Source organism: Nannobrachium achirus, assembly GCF_963921795.1.
Source record: "Nannobrachium achirus genome assembly, chromosome: 2".
NCBI lineage: Eukaryota > Metazoa > Chordata > Actinopteri > Myctophiformes > Myctophidae > Nannobrachium > Nannobrachium achirus.
In genome coordinates this window covers 45971238-45996927 of record NC_137811.1, presented here as the reverse complement: position 1 = coordinate 45996927, position 25690 = coordinate 45971238, and the positions used below count along the sequence as shown (strand labels likewise).

The 25690-nt window shown below is 44.4% G+C and overlaps 1 protein-coding gene across 1 annotated transcript; it reads right to left on the bottom strand.

Moving 5' to 3' along the window:
• On the bottom strand, positions 1 to 3168 carry nrsn1 (neurensin 1; the record flags this gene model as incomplete). Its single annotated transcript, XM_080749907.1, has 5 exons — positions 1 to 104; positions 826 to 1013; positions 2336 to 2454; positions 2756 to 2848; positions 3064 to 3168. The coding sequence occupies 5 exons, from the start codon at positions 3166 to 3168 to the stop codon at positions 1 to 3; spliced, it is 609 nt and encodes a 202-aa protein (XP_080606033.1).
• Between the last annotated feature and the right edge of the window lie 22522 nt (positions 3169 to 25690).

Here is a 25690-nt window from a genome sequence, read left to right as displayed (position 1 = left end):
TCAGGTTTCTGATTTTGTGTTGACCGGTTGGATGTTCTGGACTTTGGACAGAGTGACCGGCACCTTTCCTTCTCCGGGGGTCGGCGCTCTTGTTATGGGGTTTCCTGAAACAATAGCAGCATTGCTATATGAAGCATTTTGCAGTACAGAACATATTTGAGTTGTATCATGTCAATATACAGATCTAGAAACTTAGAACACGTCGCAGGAGGTGACTGTGTGTCTGTGTTAGTATACATGCTTTCTTTTATTTCTGTGCATCTGGGGTGGCCGGGGGGTCGGGGGGGTTGGTGGAGGGAGGTGGGGTTGGGTTGGGGGGTTTGGAGGGGAGGGGGTAAGGGTGAGGTGAGGGGGGTTGGAGGGGTGTAAGGGGTGTAAGGGGTTAGGGGTGATTGTGTATCTGTGTTTGTACATGATTCCTTGTATTTTTGTGCATCAGGGGAGGGGGGGGGGGGGGTTAGGTGTGTGGGGGGGGGTTCGGAGGGGGGGCTTCGGAAGGAGGGTGTTAGAAGTGGGGGTGACTGTGTGTCTGTGTTTTGGCATAATACTGTGTATTTCTGTGCATTTGTGCTTCCGGGTCAAAATGACCCGAACAGCACTTAAGGTTCAAAAAATATGAGGGGGGTGTAGCATGGGTGTAGTGCAAACATTTTTTTTTACATGTTCATCTCAGAAGAATCTTTAAGGCCAGTGAGTTTCAGGTGGAAAACATTTAAAGTGCTTACCCTTTTTTTCCAAATGAAAATGTAAAACGGGTCAAAATGACCCGAACAGAACTTAAGGGTTAAGTAACTGAATAGAGTTCCTAGAAGAATGAAAGCTTACCGACTGTAGCCTGCAGGTCTGCCAGCCTCTCTTTAAACTTCTGCTGGAGGTATAGTTCTTCTTTGGAGTAGCTCTTGGCAAAGGCCGACAGAAGGAGACCCACAGCCATGGAGGTTCCTCCCACGCAGAACAACACAGCTCCTGTCAGCTTGCAGACATCCAGGGCACGGTTGAATCTGACAGCATGGCTGGGAGATTCACAGTTCAGGAGATGAACTGTGTTTTAGTACCAGTGGTGGAAAAAGTACTCACATTTTGTTCTAAAATAAAAGTATCAATACTGCAATGTACGGTATAGATGTACTCCGCTACAAGTAAAAGTCTGGATTTCAAAATGTATACTTAAAGGGGAAGACAACCCATTTTCAATATTGAACTACAGTATGTCATTAATATACCTTAGAGGAGTTGTGTGGAAATAGAAAAAAAGTCCCCCCCCTTCTGTGTTGCCTAGAACTGGAGGATTGATTTTGGGCTTTGTATTGTAAAGTACAACTTGATGACATCACACCGTTGTACTTTACAAACCCCAAAATCAATCTTCCAGTTCTAGGCAACACAGAAGGGGGGGGGGAACTTTATTTCCACACAACTCCTCTAAGTTATATTATATTAATGACATAGTTCAATATTGAAAATGGGTGGTCTTACCCTTTAAGTAAAAGCATGAAAGTGTTGGCATCAAAATGTACTGAAAGCACCAAAAGTAAAAGTACAAAATGTTTGAAAATAGCAGATCTACAAGTTCACAACGCGTCGTGAGCTTGTAGATCGGCTATTTTCAAACATGTGTCTGTGTGTTCTACAGTGAAATAGGGCTAAAGTGGTTTATGTAGGCCTATGTTTTATGATGTTATAATGTATATCTGCAAAGTAACTAGTAACTAAAGTTTTCAAATAATAGTGGAGTAAAAGTACAATATTTCGATCTGAGATGTAGTGGAGTAGAAGTAAAAGTAGGCCTATGTGAAATCGGAAATACTCAAGTAAAATACAAATACTTCAAAAGTGTACTTAAGTACAGTAGTTAAGTAAATGTACTTAGTTACTTTACACCACTGTTTAGTACTGTATATTAACGATGGTTCATTAAAAAATAGTGAAACCTAAAGCCTACGCCTTGGAGATCTGCTATTTTTGTTTAGAATTTTGCAGAACATTTTCAGAGATTTCCGAAAATCTGACGTTGAAATTCTTGATCATCACAGACATCTAGATTTTCCTGGAATCTTTGTACTGCACGATCAACATGTCTGAATATGAAAGCCTTAGCTCCCTGCCTTTCAATAACATCTGATCGCTTTTCAATCTGAAAACCAGCCATATCACATTACTAAAATTAAAACATACTTTAGGCACTACTGTATATTCTACCACATACAGTACATGAATTGCTCTGGTGTCATTTTAGTGTTCCTATTATAAGTTTAAAAAAAATCTACATAAATTTGTTATGCTCCAGGCAATGAAATATATTTTACTTTTCACTGAGATGTTGTCAAGATGGTACCTGTCAACAAAAAGGAGATCATCCTCTCCGAAGGCCTCAATCCTGGCAGAGGTGGCATAGCCCACCAGGAGAACAATGAGGCCTGCAAACAGGATCAGGGTACCAAACGCAAGACAGACCTGGAGGGGAGAGGAAATGGGGGAGAACAGAGAAAGGTTGAGGCGAAGGAGCTGTACTGAACTGGGCTGTGTTCAGGGGCGTCATTTGGGGCTTCAGGGGATGGCAGTTGCCACCCCCTAATGTTAGGCAAAGAAGAAGTCGCCAGCACACAAGGAAATCCTTTTCACATGATTTATTTACCTCTGTGGACAGAGGCAACGGACGTGTTTCGACCTGGACCAGGTCGGCTACAGTAGCCGTGATTGTTGAGTTAAAGGAAACCTCCAGTGTTGTTGGAGAAAGCCAAATGTCTCAGCTCACCTTCCAGAGTAAAGATCTCCACCGGCTTGGCGTTCTCTGAATCTGATAGTCTTCATCACGTTCCCAGATGGAGGCTGTGCACTCCTCGTAGAACTGGGTTAAAACATGTAGAAACAGTTAGCTTTGTTTTAGAAAATAATAATAATAATAATTTAATAAAAAAACATAACACAGCACAGCATTAGTTGAACTACATCCAATATGTTATGATTTATCAGGTTTCACAAAGAGACTAAATGGAGTTTGGGATGAATGCATGCACAGTATTCGATACCCTTGTGAATGTGTGTCTGTGTGTTCTACAGTACCTGGTGTAGATAGGAACGGACTCCATACTGCTGGCAACTCCCAGTGTTCTGGGCTTGCTCAGCATACTCTGACCCACAGATCTCTGAGCAAGAAATCCTTGTCATCCTTCACAACCGTCCGCCTGATACACAAGCACACAAAAGCACACAGACAGACAGACAGACAGACAGACAGACAGACAGACAGACAGACAGACAGACAGACAGACAGACAGACAGACAGACAGACAGACAGACAGACAGACAGACAGACAAGGTGTCTGGGATCAAAGAGAGCCATAGACTGAAGTGCATGAAAGCACGCGCTCCCCAAAAATCCCCGAAATAACGGGTACCTCAAGATTAATGATGTAATGATGCATGTCCCCTTGTCTCCTGTTATGAATTATGCCTACTGCTCAGCAGCACCACATTGTATAAACTACTGAATAACTGTAAAATAGCATTAGTCTGTATTATTTCAGTTCACGATGTCCTTCACATAACAAGTTATGAATTCGCTGACAAAACACATTTGATACCAAATAATATTTAATATTTCCAATGACAGGTTGTGCAGTCTTTTTTAATGTTGAAAATCAATGTAATTATATGCATAGAAAAAAGGACAGATTTACCCCAGAATGTTTCCATGACCCCAAAATGGATCCCATTTGTTTGGGAAACACTGTTCTAGAAAGTTCTTTATAAATGAGTGTGCTCTGTTGTCTTCCAAGACAGTTTGGATGAGTTGATTTAATGCTGCTGTAGAACAGGTTGCCAAATAAGACATCGGCCTACAGCATTCTTCGTCTTTGCATGTCATGTTTATGATGCTACTTCTGGTAAGCAATTCTATGGTCATTTATACAGATGCCAAGTGGTTACTTGAAAGTCATGTTGTTGGCATGTCAGCATGGTGCCATAGACCAACATACATATAGTGTCAACAATTATAGGCTATCCATTAGACCAAAAGGCTTGGCTTGCGGTGGCACACTGACATGTCAGAGCAAAGTTAAAGTAATAATTACTTTTTACTACAGTTTGAATACAGTAAATTTGACTTGTCTAGTGGTATAACTGGTATAACTAAGCACCTGTGTGTCACCCGTGACACACCGAGCAGGTTTATGGAGCAGGAGAGAGGAGTTTCGCCTTGGCCAGGAGGAGGAGATGGGCAGTGATTTGGCCACCACTGCCGACCCACCATCGGGAGGGTGTGTTCAGTGTCGAAACACCAGATGATCGTTGGACACCATCTGAAGACATCAACTCTTCCTGGCCAAGGCTACATTCATTCAAAAAAAGTGGAAACGCTGTTTTTCTTCCAAAACTATTTCCATGTTAAGCTGGAGAGGAGGACAGAGTATGAGTGACTGACTGAGCAGAGATTTGGGGTATTGGAATTTGGCTCATGAGACTACTGCTACTGCAACGGATGATTGACAGATCAGTAGGCCTACTTCCATAGTGCATGGTGTTCACGTTGGTGAAAAGGATCATATGAGCGATCCAAAAATGCAATCCACGAATTCAGCAAAATTTTCATTTCACCCAGGCCAGCACCAACAAGTAGTTAGTAAGTGGCTCTTCAGAATAGTGAATAGTATTAGAAGAGATTGTAGTGTACTATCTCTATACACTTGAACACTTCCAGATGTACTGTACTTTATGTACTGTATGTATCTTTTGCTTCTTACTGCATGTACTGCCATACAACAACATTTCCTCTGCAGGATCAATAAAGGTGTATCTATAGTGTTTATCCGCACAGACAGATGGGTAGCGAGAGTGCTTTGGTGAAACTACACGTAGGCGGTCCTAAGATTACAATTCATTTACCAACTGAGTTGTTGGATATGTTCAGATAAATACAGCCTTTTCACACATAAATACACAGTTTTTGGAAAAACAAACAAACAGGATATATAACAGTAATACACCCAATTATCATTATCTAGTGTGTAATAGGCCTGCGGCAGTGCCTATTTAAACAAAACTATGCTTCCTCATTGTGCCATTTCCTCTTAGTCCCATTTCCTCTCCACAGCAACTGCCAGCACAGGTTTGTCACTATGGAGATTTGAAACACCTGCCCTGTGACAGTGTAAACACCCGTATGACACATAATGCAGAAACAGAGGGACAATGTCTCCCCCATCGCTGCTTCCTCTCAGCGGTGGCCAGGGCCAAGGAAATACACAAACACTCTCTGGATTCAGCTCCACAGCTGGCTGCCCGCTGCCTGACAGCATATCATTAGAAGTGGTGCTGCTGGCTGTGTGTTCCAAATGCTACAAAAATATGGTCTATTTTCTCCAGTTCTGTTACATTCCACCCTGTTTGCTGGAGCGAGGGAGTCATTCCCTCGCAACAGGATGCTCTCTCCTGGGAAATTTGTGAACTAAGAAAGCTTTTTCCAGACCTCCTCCTATTTGGTCTCTTTTAGTCTTTTGTTTTCTTTCTTGAGATATAAGGCCTAATCTGGACCTGCCCTGCCCTGCACATTGTATAATGTAGACCATTCCACATGTTAATGCTGTAGAAGCTATTGGAAGGTGACTGGACACACCATGGAGACTTATATGGAGATAATATTTTTAGTTTTTCCTTAGACAGAAAATTGATTATAGTAAATGTACCCCCATTGATGCATTTGGGTGTGGGTGATCAATAGAAAAGTAGTAATTTTGTGGGTGAACTACTCCTTTAAGACCTGAAATATGATTACTTTCATGTGTTGGTGGTCCCCATACAAATGAAGTTTCATATTTCATAGTACCAGACTTGTACTCATGGTGCTTCGCACCTCACATCTCACAGTGTGTGGCCACAGCACTAGAGCCTCTGTGGCAGAGAAATGAGAATTTTCTTTTACCAGAATGACTTCATTCTTATGGCTTCGACTGTCCGGCTGATGCATCAACCTGACACAGTTAGGGTTCGCTATCAACTGTAAAAAGAATGCCTCCCTGGGAGTGGAGCTAAACGTTGCTGCGCTACGCACCAAACTCTGAGAGCCATGGAAGGCTGTGCTTATAGAGGCAATAAAGGAGGGCAAAGAAAGGCAGTGACACTGGAGCACATGGCATCAGGTCACCCTGTAGTGCAGGGGTCTTCAACGTTTTCAGGCCAAGGACCCCTTAGCTCTGACAGAGATGAAGCAGGGACCCCCACTACATATCGTATAGTTGCAGATTAAAAATGTACATGGATTATTTCTTATACAATTTAGACTTGACAGCACTATCATCTGTTTAGGCTGGATTAATGTGTATTTTCATATATTTAACCACTTGAACTGTCAGTACCTACTAGTCCTCTCTTCTTTTCCCTCTACACCAAACCTCTGTGCCTAATGTTCCACTAAGAATGGGGATAGGGTTCAAGTGATCAAACATGATCACACAAAGATTTGGCGGAGCCCCTGTAGTAACTCTGAGGACCCCCTAGGGGTCCCGGACCCCCTGTTGAAGACCTCTGCTGTAGTGGTTTCCCATAGGCTGCAGCTGCACCTGCAGTATGACATCATCACGAGCAACATCTGGTTTCCATTCCCCCAATAGCCAGGAGACATGTGGAGTATTGAAAGGACTGCAGGCAGTTTTGGCAGAATAGCACCTCTGGGGAGAGTAATCTCCAATGTATACAGATGCCTATTGTACCTGACAGGATGTGGGGGAAACTGTTAGAATGGGTCTGTAAATGGTGTGTGGTCCACAGGGGAGAACTGTTACAGTAGTGCCATTACTCCTACAACACTCTGCTAATAGTGAGTTAGGATGTGCTAGTTGGGAGCGAAAATCAGTGGTACAGCCAACTGTACATAAATCAACAGGCAAGGTGGCGTTAGATCAACAGTACTATTGAAGGTTGAGAACATCCATGGCACAAGTGATGCAGCTAAGGGCAGCACCTTCCTTGACGATGCCAATGGGAGTGTTGTTCCAAAAGGATGTGGCAATAGCAGCAACGACCAGACTGGATCAGCCTCTGAAGGCTAAAGACTGAGTTATACTTAGCTGCACGCAGGTGTCGTGCACCAAAATTAGCTGATCTACAAGCTCACAACGTGTTGTGTTGCAGTGCAACGCAGTGAAAGCTTGAAGATCTCAGCTAAGTATAAAATAGGCTGTTACAAAGTGTACTCTATTAGGCTCTGTTTTTCCTGCAGCTTCCAATAGAAAGAGGTAGGTCAAATTCCACTATTTAAATGTATGCTTCGGCTATCTCCTCATAATACTGTAACATGTGGGTTCGGAATGAAGCCAGATTCAGCCGCCCTCTCCTAAGATGCTTCCTATGAGGAGTTAGAAGGAGGTGACCTGTGTTGCACTCCTCAGTCGAAAGAGAGCATTATCTCTCTGAAATGGTTGTCAATGAGAGTATTTCATTGAAGTACTCTATTTCAATAACAAGATGCCCTGTCACACCAGTCACTGAAGTCTGGTGAAATGGAAAGCCTCATAGAGAGGCTTAAGCATTCTGATAGGCTGAGTGCACACATTTAACTGGGGCACACAGGCCCATTAGAGGAACACCACCATGTGTTAATACTGTCTTCAATGCTATTTTGTTAATAATATCTCTACTAAATGTGTACACTTTAAAATCCTGAGTAATTTCAACTACGAGAGTGTACAAAATGTGTCCATTTTCCTTACATTTAGAACTAAAAATGGTTGAAATAATGTTGAGGATTTTACTGTAAAACCTACAAAGGAGTCAGTCCATGACTCATACTACGTTTCTTTCCCTCTCTCCGTGTCTGGTGCATGTGCACCGTGCATCATACTGTACCTCGGAAACGAATAATTAGGAAATATCTTTGCTGGAAATAGCAGATCTACAAATTGCCAATGCATCACATTGTGTGTGATGTGCTGTAAGTTTGTAGACCTGCTATGCTCCCCCCAGAATAGGGATGTTTGTGTTCAAGTGCATGGTCAACATGGCATAACCTATTATTCAGACAGTTACTGTATGTCCTGTATGTGTTTGCTTGTAAAGAGCATAACCCTAGCATGCAGCAGCTAGCTTCATTAGGGGTCCTTCTCTCATGATATCATGTCCTGTCACATGGTCTTCTTGCACAATGAAAATGGCTCCTTGAATGGTGGTAACACCATGTTGACAATTCAGTTAGTTTTATTATTCCCCAAATTAAGTATTACATTCAGAGCTTTTGTGATCTATTACTTAACTTCAATGCTTATTATCGTGCCCAAGTTGATATGGGTGGTTTTATTGACAATTCAACATTTTTAAGGAAGTTGGATTATTTGGTTAACATTAATCGGTTACACAATTGACAATTTTGCCATCATTCCTCCAAATGTTCTCTCAATATTTAATTAATAATGCAAGCAACTTGCAAGTTTGTTTTCTAATGTTGTCCCTTTTATATGGCATTGCATGGCATAAATATAATAATGTGACAAATCTTAACAGGCAAGATTCTTCATAGCATAAATGGTTACATAAGATGTCACCATCGTGAGAGAATTCAAAGTGACAGTGCCCTTGAGCATCAATGAACCACTGGCACATGTGGCATGTAAGGATGTCAGGATCATGACATTTTACTTGAAGATTAATTGTCATACAAATAATTTTGATGAAATTAAATTTGACATTGATTGGAACATTATGAATGAATACACTTCTGTATGCCTTTTAAGCTTTGTAAACAAAATTTTCACTTAGCAGAACAAAATACGTGGAAATAGCACAACTATAAGGTCACAATGTGTCACATCACTAGTAAATCTTTTGTTTTTGATGTTTTTATTGAGGAGGTGGTTTTTGAAAATGTATGAACATGTTTCAACAAGGAAACGTGATTATCTCTAATAACTAATTGCGACTGTGATTATGTAATAACTGTGACAGGCCTAGTGGTATAATGCAGCTATAGTACGTTAACACAGACTTCAGTTAGATATCATTCTAAAATTAAAACTTCATCTTATTTTAAGTATCTCTCTCTCAAACAACACACACACACACACACACACACACACACACACACACACACACACACACACACACACACACACACACACACACACACACACACACACAGACAATTTCACCTTGAGAAGGTCAGTGAATCTTGTTTTTTTCCCCTCAGGAATGCTTTTCTAAATTCTTATAACATGGGAATACACACCATGCTCACTTGTTGATGTTCCCTTACTGTTCAATGCTCCACATTTAAATAATAGGCTATGCATGAGGCATGCCCAGCAAGCAGGAATAACTGACCTTGTGTTGGGTGAACAGTTCAATATAACCCTATTATTTCACACTACACACTTAAGAACGTTTCAGGTAGTAGTCCACATTTCTGATAAAGCAGCGCTTAATTAATAGCACAAAACAGCAGTGATGGAAAGTAACTAAACTCAAATATTGTACAATTTTTAGGTATTTGTACTTTACTTGAGTATTTCCAATTTCCAATACCTTCTACTCCACCACATCTCAAATATTGTACTTTTACTCCACTATAATTATTTGAATACTTTATACTAGTTAGGCCTACTTTGTGCATTTTGATTATTACTTCAAAACATCGATTAACCACTTCAGCCCCATAAATTTTGGCCATTTGAAAATAGCTGATCTACAAGCTCACGTGCGATGCATTGTGATCTGCTTGTAGATCTTGCTATTTTCAATAGATTTTTATAAATTTGAAAACATAAAATGGGACATGAGTACTTTTACTTTTGGTATTTTAAGTACATTATCATGCCAATAATACTTTTGTACTTTTACTCAAGTTCATTGTAAGTCATTCTGGATTTAGAGTGTCTGCTAAATGCCTAAATTGTAAATTTAAATTGTAAGTACATTTTTGAACATACTTGTAACAGAGTATTTCTACATTGCAGTATTTATACTTTTACTTAAGTAAAACGTGGGTAATTTCTTGTCCACCACTGCAAAACAGACATGTAATTTACACAGTTTCTTTTCCAAATTTCTATTCCTTTGTCAACCCAGCCCGGAGCTGTCCAAGGTCCTGAAATTCAGCTCAGCTCCTACAGACGTAGTGTGTGACGCCATAGGGTCCTCCCAACCCCCTTGAGACCAAAATAGACTCAACACACACTTTTGCTGGGCTCAAATAAGCGGCAATTCAAAGAACCTGGTGTAAATTAAGGCATCGTTTTGAATCTAATTGTTATCAGCAGGCTATAGGCTAACCTCGAACACTGAAGTATTTAGACTCAGTATGAATTAAGTTAATAATAGTTATGATTCAATCGATTTTGTGGCTTTTGTGATAGATGTAACAAATTATGTTTTGATGCAGGCTACCGAAATCTGAAATGCCTCTCTACAAATAGGCATATAACATTTTGTAATAAACAGGGACATTTCCCTGGACGATTGTTCCATGTACACGACAAATCTGCTTCCAGTCAGATGTGAAATAAGATATCGTTAGCGAGGCTTGCAGCTTTGAAATGAATTACGCAAGAAATCAGCTAATTTCTTATGAAAAAAAGAAATAAAAATCTACAGTTTATCGCCCAATGCTAAAGAGATTAAATAAATACAATAATAGTATACCTGTCATTACCAGCTCGGAGAGTGATCACTCGCTGCTGTTCCCTTAGCCCGTTCCCATCACTCTACGCTTCATCGCTCGCTCGCTCTCTCTCTCTCTCTCTCTCTCTCTCTCTCTCTCTCTCTCTCTCTCTCTCTCTCTCTCTCTCGCTCTCTCTCGCTGTATCTCGCTCTCTCTTTCTCTCTCTGGCAACCGACGATTCAGATTTCGAATCATGCGTGTGCTGCGCATGCGTCTGATCCATGTTGATATGATTCAATGCAAGTAGAGAGAGAGAGAGAGAGAGAGAGAGAGAGAGAGAGAGAGAGAGAGAGAGAGAGAGAGAGAGAGAGAGCGCGCGTTGAGGGAGATAGTGATCAAAACATCCATTCAATTGTCAGGGAATCATCAGAGTCTTTCAGAGACTATCATTCTGCTAAATTGAATGTATTTGATGTTGTCATTTCAAGATCAAGGCAAGATAATACCAAGTGTATTTCTTTGTCCTCATATTTTGGGTTCCTCTTTTTGTGGAGCTCTGTCTCCTGATTTAATAAAAACATCACTTCTATCCATAAACAATCAAATTTTTATGGATTGTAATGACAGAATGGCTGGGCTGGCCCCCTATCCTTGATTGGTCTCAAGTGATTCTATTTTTTACGATACAGTAGCATCATTATAGCAGCAGTATTTATTGTGCTGTTGTTGTGTAGGTACCGGTATTTGGTTATTTGTTATGTTGTGTTGTTCTGTGTCAGGCCTGTTGTATTGTAAAAATCTATAAATAAGAAAAAAGTCTGCACACCAATTTTGCTGTTCCCAGTATAGAGTTTACTTACCGAAGTAAACTCTATACTGGGAACAGCAAAATTGGTGTGCAGACTTTTTTCTTATTTATTGTTGATTACTTTTAGTCCAGCACCCAGCCTATATGGCCCTTCCCTTCCCTTCCCTTCCCTTCCCTCCCCTTCCCTTCTCATGTCTTGTCTTCATTCATGATATTTATATAACAGCCTCTGAAATCTGATTCATCATTCATGCACATTGCATGCTGTCAGAATTCATTCAGTCTGGGATGTTTTCATCTTCTAAACAGCATGTACATGTTTACACACGCACGCACGCACGCAAGCACGCACGCACGCACGCACGCACGCACGCACACACACACACACACACACACACACATTGAACAGCCGTTCAGATACAGCGTAATCCAAAATCACATTCCAGGACAGTCTATATATAGCATGACCACTGACGTAAGCTGGAAGGAAGTGTTAGTCACCATCTCCGTGTTCCTGCTGAGGAGAGGAGTGACCTACAATATCAGATAAACCACACCACGACGGCTTCACAGGGAACCTCAGGATAAGTAGCCTTTTTGAGCCAATTAACAGTACAAGTATCAATAATTGACCTTTCCATTAGTCAATCAACATTCCCTCCCAGGGCTAAAACCCCTAATCTTCCATCAAGAGACATTGAGCATGCAGCCTCACTGATTATGAATCTGAGAAAAATGTGGCCACATCCACATAAAACCACACTGGCTTCACAAAGGTGCTGTGTCTTTCGCCACTCAAACCCTCTAGACAAAACTAGACCTCGGCTCTGTACTTGAACTGAATTGGACCAAGATATTTGTATTCACTGTAGTCTGTATGAATGAGCTTTCATGAATAATTAATTAACACATAATGAATTGCTTCTGTGTCAAGTGGCTCAAAAGACCAAGCTATACATTACACTCTTATTAACTTATATTGTGCTTAATGGTGAATGCCACTAGTAATCAGCTCATCTTTACTTGAGCCCAAAACACAGCAAGGGGTGTAGTATAACAAACAAACAAACAAACAAACCAACAAGCAAACATACAATGTGATAACCACTTTAAAATTATGGTTAAAAACAAAGAACACATGCATAGAATATGTTGCTTAAAAGAATAAGGTACATAGACCTATATTCTGATATAAATATGGGTATCATTTGTCTTTTGTATTGCATATCCCTCATCAGACAGCCATACAATACAACATACCAATACAATGCTTGTTGTCATGCCAAGACAACTATGTAGGGACTGGGGAGCGTAATTGAATCTGTATAACAAGAATAACACAACACAATGCCAATGTGTGGGGTATCATCCACATGGAATCAATATAAAGTTTTGTATTCATGTTGCATTTGCCAGAGTAGAAATTAAGGGCTCTATTTTCGTCCATACCCGCCGGAATTAGCTCTTATGAAAGTCGATTCGTATGGTTTCGCCAAAAGGACACAATTCTCTTACCCCTAAACTTTTTTGAATACATAGCTGATATACAAGCTCACAACGTGTCGATGTAGACCGGCTATTTTAAGTATTTTCAAGGCTCTTAGCCAATCAGGATGGAATATGAAAAATCAGACAGATCTGTCTTGATCACTTGACTATAGAGATAATACAAAATCTGTATGAGTAATATCCAAAAATGAGTTTAGCAGAAATCAACCTCCTGGCCAATGTGAAAAATGGTGCCGGAGATTAGCTGCTCACAGACATGCGGACGAACGGACGGACAGACACACACAAGGACACGCGGAGGGACAGACAGACAGACAGACAGACAGACAGACAGACAGACAGACAGACAGACAGACAGACAGACAGACAGACAGACAGACAGACAGACAGACAGACAGACAAGGCCTTCGGCCTGGCGGAGACAAAAATGGTGCCGGAGATTAGCTGCTCACAGACATGCGGACGAACGGACGGACAGACACACACAAGGACACGCGGAGGGACAGACAGACAGACAGACAGACAGACAGACAGACAGACAGACAGACAGACAGACAGACAGACAGACAGACAGGGCCTTCGGCCTGGCAGAGACAATAATCTGCTAAATAAAGATCAAGTTGTGGCATCTGTGAAGCCTTGTTTATTCATCAGGGAAACAACAACAAACACATCCAAAGGGTCTGGTTTCCTTATGCATTAAAGATAGTTTGCTTTTGTAAATGCATTACTGCATAACACATAAATGTCAGACAAGCCTAATATTTGATTATTTGTGGTGCTACAGTATGTATACATGCAGATCAAAGATATTACCACATTTTCTTTCAATCAAATGTAGTGGTGGTGCGTGTGTGTGTGTGTGTGTGTGTGTGTGTGTGTGTGTGTGTGTGTGTGTGTGTGTGTGTGTGTGTGTGTGTGTGTGTCTGTGTGTGTGTGTGTGTGTGTGTGTGTGTGTGTGTGTGTGTGTGTGTGTGTGTGTGTGTGTGTGTGTGTTTGTGTTTGTTAACTTTACATTTGCTTGCAATCTTAGTCTTAATATTTGTATTAGTCTTATTACCAGTAAGACGCCCTAAAGGGTGAGGTCGCGCCGAGACAACAGAGACAATATGTCCATATATGGACATTCCCAGATATGGGCTTAATATTGATGACATCAGGGATCTCCATATATGGTCATAAAAGGGACAAGGACGGAATTAATTTGCAAGTGTGACCTGCGTCGCGACAACCACACTGCATGGTTATCATGAGACTGACACAATATGTGGGGACTCGAATCCCAGCATGGGTAGGACCTTTTTTTTTATTTTTTATATACAATATGTTTATTCTTATTCTTTTTTTTTTTACAGACATACAAAACAACATATACAGGACAATAATTGGTTACATACAGACAAAACAAGCCAAAAAAAAAGAAAAATACAACAACATACAAAAAGAACAACCAAAAAACCTGACACTAACACGACACATAAGAGTATTAAATAAATATGATACAAAGAGCACATATACCATTTACACTATTTACACTATTTACACCCAGAGTCCTATGCCATAAGGCCGGACAAATGACTGCAGAGGAAATGCAGTTACCCCACACCTGACCTTTTTTATTCCTCTGAACGTGGCCGTGTGTTGGCGCATGCGCATTGCAATGACAAGACCAAGGGTGATAACGGGTCTACCAGCTCCTGGGAGTCAGACTACTGAGCCTTATAAGGGATGACAACGGTGATAACAGACCAATACTAAGGCATGATAATGCATGTATCAGGTGGACATTCCCAGATATGGGCTTAATATTGATGACATCAGGGATCTTGGCCATATGGAGTGTGCCATGAGGCGTGACACATGGACGGACGGACAGACATGATCTGCAGGTTTTCATACTAAATGCGACCTACGGTCAAAATAAGGTTGGCAGAGCGGTTTTGCAGGCTGTGTATAGGCAACTCTGTGTAGGATTGTGCATTCAGTCTCATAGTTCTTTGCTTTTGACAATAACTCTGGCCTGCACTCTCACACACATGGGTAAACATTTACCACCAAATGCCATGAATAACACTCTATAACATCTATAGCCATGTATTTTCAAATACAAAATGTGTATTTGTATCTCAAATACATTTCTCAGACCAGTATTTATATTTTGTATTGTGATAAATGTTTTGAACCAATATTTTCACCCATCTCTATACGGTACATGTAGGCTACATGTACATAATACAGTATGTATAATATATTAAGTGCAGTGTTCTCATATGGACATCTTTTGAATGATGATTCATCCTGTATCCTGCATGACAGAACACCTGAAATAACTTGAGCTTATGCCATCATGTAACAGCATACTAATGTTGTTTTGTTTGGGAGAAAATGTTCTGTTCTCTCCCTGTCATCCCCCCGCCTCCTCTCTCTCTCTCTCTCTCTCTCTCTCTCTCTCTCTCTCTCTCTCTCTCTCTCTCTCTCTCTCTCTCTCTCTCTCTCTCCCTCTCTCTCTGTGTGTCTACAAGCTGTGCACCTCGGAACAGAGACGGTTTCCGTGGCAACGCAAAAAGGTCACCTTCAGGAAGTTCTCAGTGAGCGTGCGTAGAATGCCAGTCGGATAATCAGGCTTCCTGTAATGACTGATAACAGACCACAGCTCATTAGGGAGAATGAGAGAATGAGAGAGAGAGACAGAGGGAGCCAGAGAGATAATTCGTCACAGCGATAGGACACAAAAGAACATTTAAAATCGCTCTACCACACCGCCAGACAAAATGTGCACCTCTGTGAATGTGTTGGCCACACAGACTGCTGCTGTCGCTGTCATGTCTGCAATGCTTTGCAATCTGTATTACAGGAAAATACGTATAACGCAGCCAAGAGAGCTTCAGCTATTTAGACTGCTGTGGCCATGAGGAGAGTCGGGTAATTTAGGATAAGCTTAAGTTCTTATCTAAAAAACAAACAAAAAAAACAAAAACAAAATGCCCCTCGTCCTCGATCATGACAACATTTGTACACAGTTGAACATTGTGTGTGATAGAGAAAAAAAAATGAATACATGAAATACTTTAAATTACAACTGACATTTAGGCAATGAGCAGATGCTCTTATCCAGAGCAACTTACAAGAGCAAGATCAGAGTAAAGGAGGTTGAGATTAAGGACTGATTTAAAGGTTTTATGACAAAATTTCAACATGTTTAATATACCGGTATATATATATATCTTTTTGTGTAGCCCTTAGCATAGATACTTGTTTGCCAGAGCGTGCAAGTTGGGTGATGAGGGCTGTCTGTGGGTATGTATGTATGTATGTGGATATGTGTTGTATGTATGTACTGTATGTGGCCATATCTTGTTGGCTGGGCCTTTAGCCAATAAAGCCTGTATCATAGTCGGGTCCGCGGTGGAAGGCTTTACACCGCGGTGTAGTCTTTTCGAGTCTTTTTGAGTCATGAAACTACAACGTTACATCATTCCTCACGGTGGAGAGCTTTCCACCGTGAGTCCCGACACATCTCTCTGTTTTTACTATCAGACAGGCAGGCTCTACACCCCGTTCACTGATTGGTCAACCTGAACCGGTCTAGACGGGGTAAAGGACTTCACCGTGGGCCGTGACTATGATGTCCTGCACTTATTTTCTGACTTGAGGTGGAAAGCTTTCCACCTCAAATTTGCGGTGGATAGGTCTCCACCGTACACTCTGATACGGGCTTAAGGGAGCAGCATTCTCGGTGACGTCGTACAGCGCCACCAGACTGCGTTCTGTCGAGGTGCCAACTTGTTGGTTGACGTCAGAGATATCCATACATACCCTGATACAAGGCACACATTGGCACCTCGACAGAGTGCAGTCTAGTTTTTGGTCTCCAGCTTTCCCAGCGACGTTCCCCCTTTGGGTTTTGTTCGGCACCTTTTGTAGCATTGTAGCAGCACTTGTCTCTGGGGCACATCCAATCCAAACCATAGTCTCGGTGGGGTCGCCATTTTAATAGTTGCTTTCGCTGCCCCATGGGCTTAAATACTCACCACAGCTGCATAAGATTGGGTGTAGTTGGGGAATTGCTCAAGTAGGGAGCCTGGGGTCAAAAGTAACATGGGGCAAATGTAACACACTCAATCATTCTAGTCAGAAACAAGTTAGACGGATGAGACTTCTTTCTTCATTTCATCTCAGCAGAAGTTTTCAACAAAAACGAAATTTGTATTGTAAAAGCACATACCGGTATTTTAATTGACCCAGTCCCAGTCTCCCCTATTGGAGGCTTTTTGCAGCACACTGGGTTTATGCACTTGTGACCCACCCAGAATGTAGTCACATTTTTGTTTTGTTTTATTTGTTTTATTTTGTGACAGTGATTTAAATTAGTTTTGGGAGCTGTCATTCATTGTCAATGTATGAATATTCATCTTGGTCAGTAGGGGGCAGTATCAGGGCGTTTTCTTCTTCATGGATTGCTATTGCCTGTAGACAGGAAGTGATTCTGAATTTTCTGATGAGAGCATCAACAGTTCCAGTCTGAAAACAAAACGTGTTGTCTGCTTCTTTCTCCTGTTTAGCAGGTTAGTTTTGGTGCATCAACTTAACTGAATGATTTCAATGTGATGATCATTAGACAAGTTAAGCTCATAAGGATTATGTAAAGTAACTCAAAGCTGCTATTACTAAAATAAGAAGACTAAGAAGAGTATAATTGCTTGAAGGAATGTTTCATAAAGTGCATTGAGTTAAAGGTGAATATTCCTGAGAAAAGATAAGACAACTAGCCTATTGAAGGTCTATTTTTTGGTACTATCGTATGTTTTGAAATTATGATGTTTAACAGGTATGACAATATTGTCATACTGATTATAACTCTACTACTCCAGTGATACAGTTATGGTTTAATTGTGTGCTTTTGGTGAAAACAGAGTTGCAGCTAAAGTAAAATACATTGAAATTAGAATACCAGTAAGACGCTCTAAGGGTTTTAGGGTGAGGTTGTGCTGAAAGAACAGAGACTGACACAATATGTCCATAAATGGGCATTCCCAGATATGGGCTTAATATTGATGACATCATACAGTATATGGGCATAAAAGGAACAAGGACAGAATTAATTTGCAAGTGTGACTCGCCTTATGACAATCACACTGGTTATCATGAGACTGACACAATATGTCTTTATTTGGGCATTCCCAGATATGAGCTTAATACATCAGGGATCTCCATATATGGGCATAAAAGGGACAAGGACAAAATTAATTTGCAAGTGTGACTTGTCGCGACAACCTCACTGGTTGTCATGAGACTGACACATTATGTCCATATTTGGGCATTCCCAGATATGGGCTTAATATTGATGACCTCCAGAGATCTCCTTAAATGGCCATTCACTAGTAAAGATCACACCATCAAACAGAGAAACAGTTGGGTTACGTTTATTGAACACGATTGCATGGAAACATAGTGGCAAAGAAGGCATTGGATTGGATTTATTGAACATGGTAGCATGGAAACATTGTGGCAAGGAAATGCATTGGGAAACAACGCCTGGTGACTGAAGGCGGTGCCTTAGTGAGGCGGATGGTGAATGTTAGAGTGAATAATGGAGTGGATAATGGGATGAATACTGGATGGTGGGCTGAATACTGGAATGATGAGGTGAATACAGGGGTGGAATGGTGAATGATGGGGTGAATGAATGGTGGATGGCTGGTGATAGTTAACGGGGGGAAAAGAGGTTATGGATGGAGGTGATTAGCGGGGACGGACATTGGATCTGAGGTAATGTGGTAGGGAGAGGAGAATTGAAGCGGTGCAGGGGATGACGAGGGAAGACGGGCGCTGATAAGGGTGGGGATGGCGAGGGCCTCGGCGCCGGCGGCGGCCGCGGCGAGGCTCGTGAGGGAGTGAGATGGAGGGAGGGCGAGGGAACCGGATGGACATTAACGAGGGAATGTGACGAGGTGTAGGGGGGCGGCACTGAATGGAACGGGGGCGGGGAGGAGGAGCGCTGGGAGCTCGAGCCCTGGGTGGTCCGGATGGGCGGAGCTGCACCGAGCGGCGTGGGGGGGGAGGCGGTGAGCTCGGGGCGAGAGCCCTGGGTGTTGTGGCTCTGGGGCTCTGGATGGAGATCGTCTGGGCCCGAGCAGAGTCCCCAAAAAGGAGCCACGATTAACGGACGAGCGCGGCGTGGGCTTGGCGGAGGTCGTGGGCATTAGAGCGGATATACGTGTGGTAGGCAGAAGACGACCAGCGACCGAGGATCTGGATGATGTGCTCGGGGATGCCTTGCCGGGATGCTGAGGATGCAGCGCCTATGCGAAAGGAGTGACCGGAGAAGTGCTCGGCTGCGTAGCCGGCCTTGGTTAGGACTTGGCGGAGATGGCGATGGAACCAAGTACGAGAGATGACGGTGCCGGTTTCGGAAATGAATAGTGGGTCGGAAGGTGAAGCGTTTTGGGACCGGCGGATAAGGAGATGGCGCATGAGTGGCTCGAAAGGACTGAGGGGGGAATTTAGCTTGAAAAGTTAAATGGGAGTCGAGGCTCCGAATTGGTCCGTTTTACTGTGCTTGAGTGTGTAAATTAGGGTGGAATGGTCCAGGATAGTCAGGTCGGCGAGGCAGGGGTGGCGAGCCGGATCGAATCTGGTATTGGAAGAAGTGAACTCCGAGCACCTGAGGAACCCGTAAAAGGCCAGGAGGAATACCGATTCTAGTGTGGAATCGGTGGATGGGTTAACGTAGCCTGAACGGAGTACCGAGATGCAATCAGCGAGGATTGGCGAGGTGAGGGGTTGGCGGCTAGGAGGGTGGCGTGGTTCGTACCGTCTAATGCCTTTAAGAAGCAAAGAGACGTGAGGATGTGAATGGAAGGGGTGAGGAGCGCCGGTGATGAGTTTCGTAACGAAGTTTATACCGGCGAGGTAAGCACGGATGGTGGACGAGGGCATGGACCGGGAAGTGTGGCAATGGCTGATGTAGGAGATGAGTGAGGCTAGGTCTAGGGACGGGAACGGTAACGCGTGGGATGAGTGAAATAATTGGAAATTCTTCCAGGCGGTCCAGTAGGAGGACAGAGTGGAAGGGGCGAGTGACAGGAGAATGGTTTGTTGGGCATGGAGTATGAGGTGGCGGAGAGGGTGGTCTATGGGAAAGTCATGTGAGAAAACGGAGGTACCGGAGTGGGGTGGATGTCCGCGTCTGGAGCCAGTAGCCTGAATTTCTGGAAGAGAAAACGAGAAAGTGAGTCAGCAATGGCATTGAGGTGACCGGGAATGTGGGCGGCGCGGATAATAAAATTATGGGTGACTGTGATCCAGGTGAGCCGCCTGAGGAGGGACATGATGGGGAGTGAGGAGGAACGGCTTTTGTTAATGATGTCCACAGTAGCTTGGCTGTCTGAGTGGATAAGGACGGAGCGGCTGGTCCATTCTGAACCCCAAAGGGAAGCCGCTACGACTATGGGATAGAGCTCATACATGGCAGAGGAAAGGTGGGGGTCGCACTGAGAATCTAGCATCTCTTTCGGCCATTCGTCTGCGAACCAGCGCCCACAGTAATAGCCTCCGTAGCCAACGGAGGGTGCGGCATCAGTGAATAACTGGAGGTCCTCCGGTGAGGAGTGAAAATTGTCGTAGAAAAAACTAATGCCGTTCCAGTTTTGGAGGAGGACTCGCCAGAGCCTGAGCTCCATTCTACACTCTTGTGAGAGTGAGACCTGGTGGTGGAGGGATGGGACTGAGGAGGCTAGTGAGAGGAGGTGGGAGATAAACGAACGGCCTTGGGGAATGATACGGGTTGCGAAATTGAGGTGGCCTAGGAGTTGGAGCAGTTGCCGTTTTGTGCAGGATGTGGTGTCTGAGAAGTTTGCCACGATCAGAATGATTCTGTCCAATTTTTCCTGGGGAAGGGAGGCCTGAAAGGCGAGGGTGTCTAGTTTAATTCCTAGGAATTCAACACTAGTGGCGGGGCCTTCTGTCTTGTCCTCGGCGAGGGGAACGCCGAGAGCTGTGAAAGCTGCTTTCAGACAAGACAGGCTGTGTGCGGGGGGGGATGATGGGGGGTCGATAGTGAGGAAGTCATCTAGCAGGTGGACGAGGGAGGGGATTCGGTAGTTGTTTAACAAAATCCAGCATAACAACTCTGAAAGGTTGTCGAACAGCTTGGGGCTGCTTTTGCATCCGAATGTTAGGCGGACTGCAAAATAGAATTGGCCTTTCCAACAGACCCCGAACAAGTGCCAGGTGTCTGGGTGGAGGGGGAGGACCTTGAAAGCCGACGTGATGTCGGCTTTGGCCAGCCAGGCGCCGCGGCCGGCTAGGCGAATGAGGGATATGGCGTGGGCAACTGTGGAGTAATGGAGGGAAAAATCAGAGCTGGGGATGAGGCTGTTTATGCTGGGAACTGAGGAGCCATGGGGGGAGGATAGGTCTATGATGAGGCGTTTTTTGCCGGAGTATTTGCGGGTGGCTACTCCGACTGGGCTGATACAGAATTTGGTGAAGGGGGGGGAGGGAAATGGGCCGATCATGAACCCTTGCTTGACTTCCTTAGCAATAAGTGTGTCGACTGTGTCTGGGTCTGTCAGGGCGGATTGGAGGTTATCGCAGGAGTGGTTTGTGTCTGGGAGTGTGACAAGGCCGGGGGAGAAGCCGTGGTTGAGGCCGTCTAGAAAAAATCGGGGTCTGGGTGTGAAATTAGCTCTGATGCTAGAGCCGGGATGTTGATTGGGGTGGCTAGGTGTTTCGTTAGTCAACTGCTTGAGGGTTTGGTAGGGTTATGGGGGCATGCGACACGGGAATGGGCTCCGCCGCAGAAGGAGCACACGTGCAACAATTTACAAGCGGACGAGTTACAGCCCTTGTCGTTGAAATTGTTGCACAGCATTTTTTGCCCGACAAATAGTATGGGGCGGCCTCGACGGTCCCTTTCCTGGGAGGAGGCTGGGAGTGCGGTGGGGCGTTGGGTTGCGGACCTAGCTGGGCGAGCCATGAGCTGTGGGAGTTGAGTGTGGGTCTGTGGTACCTGATGGGACGATGACCGGGCAGAAGTAGTGGAGGCTGTGGGGCGGGAGATAGCTAGGACGCAAGTTGAGGTGGGATGGGCCGGGCAGCCGCACAGTTCGCAAGCGAGGGCGCTTCTACCGGCAAAGGGCCGGCAGTACAGCTCGGAATCCAGTGCGCCCCAGTAGGTCAGCTGGTTTGACTGCTGGAGTCGAGCTGCCGCCGTTGCTGCGAACTGCCTGTGGTAATGATAAAAGAGGGGACCCGAGAAGCGTAAAGCTAGGTCCATGATTATCTGCAAATAATCATCCAGCTCCTGCCTGCGGTAGGGGAAAACAGAACAAATTATGTTCCTGTAGAGGGAGAAGGCCAGGACAAACTCTGTGGAGGAGAGAATGGTGGGGTTAGAGGAGGAATTGAGATCGCGGAGGGTGATGGACACCCCTCCGCAGTCTACGGTCCTGGCCTGGTGGGAAAAAGCAGAGGGTTTGATTAGTGCGGCTAAATCCACGTCCATACCCTGGAGGATCTGGTGGCGAAGGGTGTTCGAGACCGGCATCGGGTTGGCGGTGATAGCCGTCGGAGGTACTGGTGCAGGCAGGGCTGTGGAGAGGGAGAAAGAGTATTGAGGTATGGGGGTGTGGGCGTGGGCCTGGGCTATGGGTTGGTGGGATAGGGGGGCCATTTGGAACTGCGGGTTAGGGTACAAATGCTGGTTAAACATGGAGGGGAGAAGAGGAGCCGTTTGAGCCTGGGCTTGGAATGGGAGCTGGATAGCTGTGGAGGGGGGAGGGGGGGGGGGGCTAGGGCCTGGGCTAGCGGATGTGTGAACGGGTGAAAAAAGGAGGGGGGAGGAAAGGTGATTGGAGCCCTGATTAAAGGATGCGTTAGTTGGTTGACCGTAGCGGGGGGGGGGGAGGGGCAGTTTGAGCCCGGACTACGGGAAAAGTGAGCTGGTTAAATGTGGCGGGGGGAGGGGGGGCTGTGTGGCTCTGATTTGTTAGAATCATAGCCTGGTTATGGGAGGGGGGGGGGGGGGTGTTTGGGCAGGAATTGTAAGATAGTTACCAATGGTTTGGGTTTGAGCAGACCCCTGTGCATATAAATTAAGCAGGTGAAGCAGTGGGTTGGAATACACAGATGGGGAAGAGTGAACGGTAGTTGAAGAGACATTGGTAGTGACAGCGGGGGAAATAGCGGGGGAAGAAACGTGGCGAGTTTTACGAGTAGCTTTCCTAGGGGGTGGGCGGGACGGGGTTCCCCTAGGGCTTCCCTCTGACGCGCCTATCGGTCTCGCGTCATCAGCGTGCGACGGACCGGGCGCGGAGGGATCTCGCATAGCAGTACAGTATAGATCGAAAAGAGTGGATTTAACTGCTGCACGGGGAAAAGTTACGTTCAAACTAATCAGGGCGTTCTGTAGGCCACGTACAGTCCAATTATTAATAGTAAGGGAAGGTGAGACTGACCTGGCGGATGGCACGGAGGTGGCAGCACAAGTGCGGGGGTATGGACCGAGAGCAGAAGCGGCGGTGGGTCGGTGAGTGGATCGGCGTGCTGAAGAATGGGATGATGGCGTGGAATGGTGGCTTGTTGCGGGGGAGTCTCTCGGTCCATGGTGCAGGTCAGACGGGGTGGGGGCGAGGGATGATGCCAGCATGGCGTTTGTGGTGGTTGAAGCGGCAGTGGTGGTAGTAGCCGTGGCTCTCTGTTGATCCAGAACCAGGCGGAGATCGGCGGTAGGAGGAATCTCGTCCTCGGAAGCGAGGAGCTCCATGGCTTCTTCAGCGTGCATGGTTAGAAAGTAAGCGGGCGGATTGTCGATTAAGACGGCAAGTTTACGTCAAGTAAAGCGGGCGGATTGTCAATTAAGACGGGCAAGTTTACATCAAGTAAAGCGAGCAGATTGTCGATTAGGACAAGCAATTTTTACGTCAAGAGACGGTAAGGTAAGTTTTTGGTACGAGTGTACGGGTGCTTAGTTCAGCGTGATGCGAGAAACTGAGCAGGAAATGCTGCAGGCATGGCCGGGTTTAAATACGGCGCTAGATTGGCTGGTAGGAGGAGATAAGGGAGGAGTTGTTAAAGGTGAGATTGAGACAGGCAGGTGAGGTAGAGAGGAGAGAGGTAGGTTAGATTGGGAGCGATGGAGAAGAGAGGAGATGGTTATCCGGTGTGATCTTGTTCTCCTGAACTTTCGTTGTTCCAACAGCATTAAAAGGGATATCATTAATTTGCCATTGTGGTTGCCATTACGCGAGTAACATTTACAAATGAATTCTGTCTTGGCCATATTGTGACATGAGGCGTGACTGACTGACGCACATGAGCATGTTTTCAATGTAACAATAGGATTCTGTGAATAAATTCAGAGAGCAACCAGTCTGAGAACCACTGAAACTTTCTGTGTGCTTACCGTTCTGTAGTGCTTGGCAGGTTTGGTCACTTTGGTCTGGGAATTGACCTGTGTTTAGGGATCATTGATTAAATTGTACACCTTCTGCCAGGACATTTGACACATGGACGATGTGTTAAAAAGACACATTGTTGAATAATCTCTTCCATGATTAGAAATCGTTCTTTTGTCTTGTGCCCTCTACTGCCGTGGTTCTTAATCTCCCTCGTCTTAATTTATGGTAAAATATAAGTGCCCACAAACACAGAGTCTGGGTGTTCATCCGGGTGACAGCAGGCTCTGACAGGTCCTGTCACAGAGATGTCAGGCCCTGTCACAGCCTGACGTGATACCGACAATAATACTGACCATGATCATTTATTGATACGCCCCTAATAGGTGGTCTAGGGAAGTGGTTCTCAACCCTTTCATGCCGCGACCGCCAAAATAATCAAATTTCAAATGGGGACCGACAAGCACTAAGAGTTGAGGCATTACATCTTACAATAAATGCGAGAAGTCTCTGCGTGTGTGCGTGCGTGTATGTATGTATGTATGTAACGCTGACTCATTATGACATCACTTCATAAAAGGCTCTGACATCACGTACGCCACATGAGTCAACAAAAATGCCATGGTTACGTATTGAATGTCATCATTATTAGGTAACCGAACAACGGGTATGATGGGTATTGCCTAACAACCGGAGGGGCATCATTCCCCACGGGTGGCAAAGCAAGCAGCCTGCGTATACTGCTCAAGATGAAGACAGACAGATACAGAGAGATCCATATATGGGCATAAAATGGATGCAGACAGAAATATATCTTCATATATGGGCATAAATGGACACAGGCAAACAGATAAATGGGGTTTGCGTTAAAGGGTGGGGCATTCATTCCCTATTTACATCGTTCCCGAGTAGGCCGGTCCCCGACTAGACGAGCAGGCTGCGTATTACTGCTCAAGATGAAGACAGACAGATACAGAGATATCCATATATGGGCATAAAATAGATGCAGACAGAAATATATCTCCATATATGGGCATAAATGGACACAGGCAAACAGATAAATTGGGTTTGCGTTAAAGGGTGGGGCATTCATTCCCTATTTACATCGTTCCCGAGTAGGCCGGTCCCCGACTAGAGGATTGGCCGCCCGAAGGGCAGAGATCTCCATATATGGACATAAAAGGGACACAGACAGACAGATACAGAGATCTCCATATATGGGCATAAAATGGACGAAGTCATACAGATATCTCCATATGGGAATGATATCTCCATATATGGGCATAAATGGACACAGGAAAACAGATGGTCAAAACGGGTCCTACTGTATGACAACAGTTATAATGGGGTTTGCATTAAAGGGTGGGGCATTCATTCCCTATTTAC